Consider the following 8,204-nt stretch of genomic DNA (forward strand, 5'->3'; position numbering starts at 1 on the left):
CTCCAAAATGATCAGTTAACTTGTCAAACTCAGTCAGTTATGTTACATTGGGTGTCCCCGGTCTCTACAGGCACAATCACTAATGGCTGACCTGTGCTTTTCATTACTTTGTATTCTCTGTATTATTTCTCATTGTGACAGTACAAAATGGGTGACTGTTGAATCTTAGAGTACCTGTTTTCAGTTAAAAATGTTCCTTAACCTTTAAGCCAAAACTTGGATCTGTTTGCAAGAACTGCCTTCTAGTAGCAATAGTAATATCTGTGGCACTGATTTTACAAAAATGCCTTTGTTTATTCTTAAATAAGGTGAGGCAATTAAATTCCTATATACACTCAGCCCTATGGTCTAACATAGTTATTAACTTAATCTCTGATTTTGACAGTAAAATTTCTTAATATCATCTGGAATACATTGTTTTGCACAACTGATCTTGCAACAGCCTAATTTTTTTTTGCATGGTTTGTGTTCACTTTTTTCACAAACTTTTATCTTCTATACTATCTCAACCACTGTGAACCCACAAACCCTACAGTTTCTCAATCACCTTGCTGTAATAGAGGCAGCTTTTTGAATAACAAAAGGTAAGTGCTGTATGCCTGGTAAATTAAACTGTTGCCCAGCTGAGGCCTATTGCACAGCCCTTATTCATGTGAGTGGTCCATCAGATGCACGATGGCAGTCTTTCAAGTGTAACAGTATAATTTTGGTGGCTTAAATTTAAAAATTTGATCCAATTCTTTTTGTATAAGTTAGAATGCTGTAAAACATTAAGATTTAAGGTTTGAGGGGGTTTGATGTTTGGGGTTTTGTTTACCATCTAGAACTGAGTCCAGGTTCTCCCAAAAGATTTCTGAATTTTGACAGGTATTTTCAATAGATCTAAGATGGTTGAAATACCACCAAACATGCAGTTTCTAACAGATTGTGATCTGATTTTTATTTGCATTTGCTTGTGCCGACACACAATGCAAAATCTCAAGGAGTACAAGTATATATCAAAATGAAAAGAAGAGGACGTACACACGAGTGAAATCAACAAGTTCTGCATTCTGTTAATGATACAACTTTCAACACATTTATCAATATTGAAATTGGTCATTTTTGCAGTTGAACTTTTAACCAATTTTGACAAAACGCTGAAGATTCTGATCTAAAGTTTATGTAAAGTGCCAGGCTTCAGTCACAATTCCTTACATAAGGCAAGCAGGATTTGGTCTATCCAAGTATCCCGGATCCATCAAAGCATTTTATAAGCATAGAGTACTCTCAATCATTTCACAAAGCTAAATTATCTTAATGTGATTTGGAATATACCAATATGCCATGTTCTTTTTTTTCCCCAAAATGATCTCTCAGTATCACGATTTTTCACAACAAAATTTGTAGAACTAGCATCCATTTTCAGCAGTTTACAGGAGCATGATCTGTGATCACTTTTTCACACACTTCCATGATTATTTCAATGGTATAATTAACAATCTTAATATTTAAGCATGTGCTTATGTACATTAGCGAATGCTTATCTTGTACAGAATTAAAAAGATCAGTTCAAACCTTGTTTAGAGAATGTCTGCACATTAGACAAAGTAAAACTGCTCCTTACTTTTTTATGTTCAAAATGAAACCACAGAGAACAGATTCATTGCTTAATGCACCATAACTAAACCTCTGAACTTTAAGTAGAGTGGTGAGAGAGCATTTGATTTTTTCACGTAAAATGATATAAATTCAATTCCAAGGTGACAATTCATTAGATTGTTCTAATCTGGGCCCAGAACACACACTATAAAGCAAAATTGACTAAATCTTGCTGAATTTAGTCAGTCCTCTCTCCAACCTGACTGAGGTCCATAAAATTATACAGGTTTAATTGAAAGGATCATTTGGCCAGTTTTTACTTGAGTAGTTGATTAAACAATCCTTATTATATTTTATAAGCATATTTTAATATGACTATACTTTTCTTTCAGAGTTTGTACTTTCTTGCCAAACTTCTGTCTTTATCTTGCCTTACCTGTGCTTATCATATATTTGACAGAGCTACAAGGGAATAGTTCCTTTATGAATAGTGTTATGGGAAGATCATCTGCTAAATACGGGACAAAATTCTATGTCCCTTTGCTTCAGTTCATCTAGAAGAAAAAAATATGCTAATATGCACATTTATGTGTACTGCTTATTGGGGATTCTACCACTGCTTTTTAAAGCAGATCCCTGATGCATCTGCATTCCTTGCTTGTGCATTATTTGTTCTTGCTTTGCTCTAGGTGATTGTCACTCCTGTGTCAGGACAGACCAGCATGCCTGTGCATGTCTCTGATGCACAGGGACACAATAAAAATAAAGTGTCTTTAACTAAAAAGAAAAAAACAAATACTCCAAGCAATCATCAGAAAGAAAAGACGAGAGAAGGTAAGAAATCCACCATTTATATGGGTGTGCTCCCCACCCCAAAAAATTACATCTAACATTGCAGACTTAAGAGTCCATGCAAACCATTATTCATAGATCATGGGTTTCATAGAGACATACATATAATAATCAAGGTTTGTTAAAGCAACTAGTAATCTTGGAAACGTGATTTTCAGACAAGTTGGTATTCTGCACTTCTTGAAAATAAGGCCCCATTAAGTTGTCTGAAATTGAGCATCCTAATTTATAAGAAATTCCTGAATCGGTTCCTGAAATACCTGTTCTGTGTTCTCACGCATGCTTCTTTTAAAATTTTATTTCTGTTTTGAATGATTGAGTTACAATTTTAAGTGGCTATTTTTATGAACTTTCAGTCAAAAAATGCAAATCAAAGTTGTCTGATTGTTCAGTATTTTCTAAATGAGTTTTTTACGTTACTGTAGGTTGTTACAATGTGGGTGCATCTACATGAGCTATTAATGTGGCTCAATAAACTCTGGCACAGTTTGCACTGGAGTCTTCTGCTCCAGGGTTCAACGTTTTCATGTGCTCTTGGGACCTCAGCAGTCTGAGCTGGGACAGCCCCGGGGTGGCAGCAGGCTCGGTTGAGGGGTTAGCCCCAGGTTCCAGATGGCAACATTGGGGATGACTGGGGCACAAGAGTGCCGAAAATGTAGATCCATAAGGCTGACCCCTGAGCCTACTGCCAGCCTGGGCCTGCTCAGTCCCAGCTCAAACTGCTGTGGTCCTGGTCACCATCCCACACATGCATTTCTGTGTAGCAAATAACTCTGCTGTAAGATAGTCCTGTTCCAACAATACTATCTTATGGCAGAGTTAATTAATTTACTGTACCCTGTGCACGTGTAGACAGTGATGCTTTACTGAGGAGCTAATTAGTCAACTGCAGTAAAGCGTATGTGTAGATCCACCAAGTGAGTGTTATTCAACACTAATTTATTCTTGCTAGCAGACATTATGATTTATTTCTGTACGATGTCTTGGCTTCCAGCCATACCAAAATTACAATATTTTTAAGAAATCTTGTATCATGTTTGTGTCCAAGTACTGGTAAGTAAACAGTTTTTTCCATTGTAGGTGGGACCAAAATATGTTATATTTACTTTTGTTATGAGACAATTCCTTAGTCCCAATTTCTCTACTGTCTCCTTAAAAAAGGAAAAATAAGAAAATATTATTTTTTAGAAGTATTCCTTTCCCGTTGTCCATCTTTATATTGCTTATTGGGGTCAGATCTAAACGTTACTAGTTTATGTAATCCTTATGATTGTCAGTAGTCCTGTAAAGGACATTATTTATGTGAAAGACTCACTGAGGAGTGAAACTTTTGCAGATTCAGTCTTCTTTAGGAAGGGAACTGTTTACCTGCTTCTCCATAAAGGTTTCAGCTCACATTTAACTTTATGTGAAAATGGTAACACTTCTAGTCCAAGGTCTCCTTACGCAGGCGTGGGAAGAGAAAAAGGAGGGGGGGAAGCTCATAAACAAAGACAAACACTGCATATTCTTGTGCTATATTAAGTTCAGTAAACATGTGGGGAATTGTATTACTTCCTCTATATCAGATTTTGTTAAGCCACATGTAGAAGAGATTATTGCCACAGAAGAGACACCTGATCCAAATGAAATCCCAATTGTAGAAGAGGAGGATGATGCAGAAGGCAACAAGCAAGCAGCAAGGGTGAATGATGTGCAGTCTGCAGCAGCAAAAATAGTTCTTTATCCCACAGAAAGCCTCGAGAGACAGGAAGAAAAATCAGTAGAAACAAATGGCTGAGTGAAACTGTACTGTCATGTATGTATAATGATCAATATTGAGCTTGCAATGAACTCTAAGAGAATTGCAGTATATCCATAATATTTTAAAAGACACCCATTGATTTTTCTTATTACCTTTATCATAGCTTCACAACGTAGGCTGGTTTTTGTTTATACTGTGTGTTCACATTTTAATGTCATGTATGAATTGCATTGTGGTTGCTTCTAAGTATATTTTACAGTGTAATGGAGCAATGATCCATGTATTGATAAAGTGATTCAATACAGTGTAAAAATCACTGAAATGAGTAGAAGGCATAACAATATAATCTGTCAATAAACAACATGTTTATGACCCTATAAAAAAAAATATTGACCTGGTATAGAGTGCTGCAAATGTATGGTAATCATGAAGCTTAAAAGCAGAGAGTCTTTACTAATTGACATCTAGAGGCCTCACATACAGCCACCCAAATGTAATGTTGATTGTACCTTTTACCATTACCACCAAGAGCACAGACAGAAGTGTAACTCCTGGGTCTAACACAAGGTGACTTCTATGAATCACCAATTTGGAGCTGATCCAGGGAGAGAAGCTGTGCCTTCCCTAGTCTCTGCTCACCTACTAACCTCCCTCCCCCCAACCTCAGAGTGGTAGGGTGGGTAGATTGGAGCTCCAATCCCCCCCCACCACTCTAGCAGGGCTGAGAACCCCAGAAGGGACCTCCCTCCCCTGCCTTCTCCCCCTTCCATCCAGGGACAGCAGCCGCAGTTCACTGTGCTGCTGCTGAAGCAGACAGAAATTAGTTAAGTCGTTCCACTTAGGAGTGACTTCATTTAAACCCTCATACAATGGGGATTACTATGTCTCACAATCAGAGGGCTCTGTAGCCATGCTCTTCTGTTTCAGCGTGGCTTTAAAGTGATCTTAAGGGGCCAATCACACAACAAAAGTCATTTCTGTCTGTGCCCCAGATGACTCTATCCTTAAGGGGCTGTTGTAGTCATAGATAAGGCCTCAGGACCTTCTCCCTCAGAAACATGGTAGCAGCACCCTGAGAGTAGAAGTACCTGGGTTTCACTCACTCATACCCACCTGCAGCTTAGAACTGATTGAGCTTTATCATTTTTCATCACCACCATTAAATTTTTCATTCACTGTCATCTTCCCCTACTCCTACCCACCAAGTCTTGGCCAGGGCGTTGTGGACTCTATAAAAAAAAAATCTAACATTTCAAGTGTGCCATGTTTAGGGACAATTAAAGTACATTTTTAGTCTGGTACTGCTAATAATTTTTTTGATAAATAAGATAGAAGTTTCAGACAAACTAGAACTTAAACAATTTAGAACTGAATGGAAGACAGCAAATTGCCTGAAGATTCAAAATAGCACAGAGCAAAATGTTTATCGCTAAGCAAGAAATTCAGAAGAATCCACGCCCCACCCCCCAAAAAGTCCATACACATCTAAGCCTAACCTCCTCCTAACACTGCTCCTATCAGACCAAGCTACTGTCTGACACAAGGCTAGATTTACTACTGCATTATTCCTGTATTACACAAAAGTCACTCCATTGAAATCAATGGGAAATGGAAACAGCAATGGTGAATCAGCCTAACAAATACGACCTGTAATTTTACAACAGGTTTCACAGAGAAACACAGGAGTGATTTGTCTCTATAAGAATTGTTTTTAGTGGTAACCCAAATAATACATATACTGGTAGACATGTATTAGTGCTTGAGTGTAGCAGGAAATGATTAATACTCTACAAGAGAAATGATGACTACATCACTTAGTGAGAAAGCAGCAGTTTGAGAAACGCTGTTCTTTCAAAATATCACTAATATACGGAAGTTGGCATCTGCTGCCTGCTTTGTATGCTTCTTAACCATTTCTTTGTCATAGCAGTTGCTTGAATCCTGCAAACCCCTTGTAAAAATCAATCATCTTCTATAGCTCCTCTGCAAGGAAATTAGTTTTACAGAACACGGACACCTGTATTGTTATATAAATGATATAATGCAGGGTTTTGCCATTGAGTGGTGGATTGAGCTCCTACTCAATTGGCATTAATAGACAACTTTTAATGGACTTTAATGGGACTTTAAACCAGGGTCTGAAAGAACCAATCTGAAAGAACATTCTAAAATGCTCACAAAACTTCACATTTAGGAACCAGTTCTGCTCCTACTAGGGTCTGTAACAGAACTCTGCTGGAAAAGAACTGGGGCTGCAGGTATTGTAAAAAAAAAAAAAAAAATAGATTTTTGCTTCTGTTATCATCAAAACTTGTGGAAAGAATTTTATATCAGTGAACTTACATTAGAGTATTGTTTAGTTTGGTTTTTCAGTTTATTGTCTTAAAGAACTGGAAACCAACACATTTGTTCTGTTAGGAACTGCTCACTAGCCACTCAAGTGTTATTACATAAAATAAACAAAATACAAACAGTTAGTGCATGGTAACTAAGTAAAGCCTTTAAAATTCTAATTTTAATTATTTAAGTTAGTGTCATTCACAAGTGCATGAAAAAATACTTTTAACAATACTGTAATAAAAGAACTGCTGAGTGTTGTCATTTAACAATAAAATTGAATAAAAAGTTTTCTTGGACCCTAATCTTTTAAAGAGATGCTTATAGGTTCCATTCTTGTGACATACAACAAAATGTTGTTCTTTTGTTCTCACTCCATTACATAATGACAGAATGTGATGCATTTCTAAAATGATAGACGCTTCTATTATATATGCCAAGATATTTGTAACTACATTTTAAACAAACATCCTGGTCATTACAGTGCTTATCTGGAGTACTGCTTTTGGGTAATGACCTCCTTTCATCACCTAAATATCCCATTCCTGCGAATACTATTCTTCATACTTAAGTTTATAATCCTATTGTAAACTCATCTCCTGATGGTGTGACACCTAGGTTCAACAACATAAACACAGAATAGTTCACATACAAAGAGTGTGAATGAAGGATCACATGCATGAGTCTGTTATTTATCTCCCAAAATTATAAAGTATGCATTTTAAAGATGGGGAAAGATGAGTTGTGAAAAAATGTTTCCTTTTGACTTAGGCAGAAGGGTCTGATCTCTGTTCTTATTAGCTATAAGTGAGTATAATGATTTCTGTGGTGTTGTGAAAAAACAAGTCTGTATATCTGTGGTTCTTGTTGCTCTTGACTTCTTGTAGGGGTGAGTTCAAGATTTATTGCCTAATCATTGAAAACGATCTGTCTGTAGACTCAGGCTGCTAAAACCCAATGCTACAGTACACAAAGCTATTTTATTTGCATCATCTGGTTGCAAGTTAAAATAATTACCATGTTAGATATTCAGCCTGACTCCCCTAACAATAGCCATAAACTGAACACATGAATAATAATATTCCAGTCAATCTATGTTTCTGCTTGCTGGAATGGAAGAACAAATCTTTACACACAACAGATTCCATTGTCCTGAAGACAGAACAACAATTTGTAAGAACTGAAGCAAAGTGTTATTGGGAGAAGAGCAAAGAGCAGCAGATCACATGAAAATTAAAATGTACAAGGAATAATTGATTTAATCTGTATAGGAACCTGAATAGAAAAGAAAAATTAAGAGAAAATGAGTGTGGGAGATGGTCAGGGAGAAATGAAAGTGGAGAGAGACATTAAAATGGACCACTTTCCTTCATTGACATGTTGTCTAAGTTGTCTCCCTCAACTGCTCATTATGTTTAAGGGCCTCTTTTCTGATGTCAACTCTTACCTGTCTCTGGCAGTAGACATTCGTACAGTAGAGAGCAGCCACCCCCCTCAGGCTCAAGAGAGTATTCAGGATGACTATGTGCTTTTGGCAGCTTCCCTCAGCAGCTGTGCTGCTAGGCTACAAAGTGCACCCTGAGAAGGCAACAGCTGCTGAAAGGACTTACAGCAAGTGGAAAGCATGGGTGTGTCACATCAGTGGTTCTCAGCCTTTTTAGACTCAAAGCATGCCTTACTACATGCCAGG

The 8,204-nt window shown here is 37.3% G+C and overlaps 1 protein-coding gene across 3 annotated transcripts in view; it reads left to right on the forward strand.

Annotated features, from left to right (window-relative positions):
* Positions 1-6,819, forward strand: part of MYOM1 (myomesin 1) — a 110,699-nt gene extending 103,880 nt beyond the window's left edge. For all 3 annotated transcript variants that reach the window (XM_025211681.1, XM_025211683.1, XM_025211684.1), the window contains 2 exons: positions 2,271-2,415; positions 4,002-6,819. In XM_025211681.1, coding sequence (XP_025067466.1) covers positions 2,271-2,415; positions 4,002-4,213 — 357 coding nt within the window. In that variant the 3' untranslated portion in view covers positions 4,214-6,819. The remainder of the gene's footprint in view (positions 1-2,270; positions 2,416-4,001) is intronic.
* The last annotated feature ends 1,385 nt before the right edge of the window (positions 6,820-8,204 follow it).

Source organism: Alligator sinensis, unplaced genomic scaffold, assembly GCF_000455745.1.
Source record: "Alligator sinensis unplaced genomic scaffold, ASM45574v1 scaffold318_1, whole genome shotgun sequence".
NCBI classification, from domain to species: domain Eukaryota; kingdom Metazoa; phylum Chordata; order Crocodylia; family Alligatoridae; genus Alligator; species Alligator sinensis.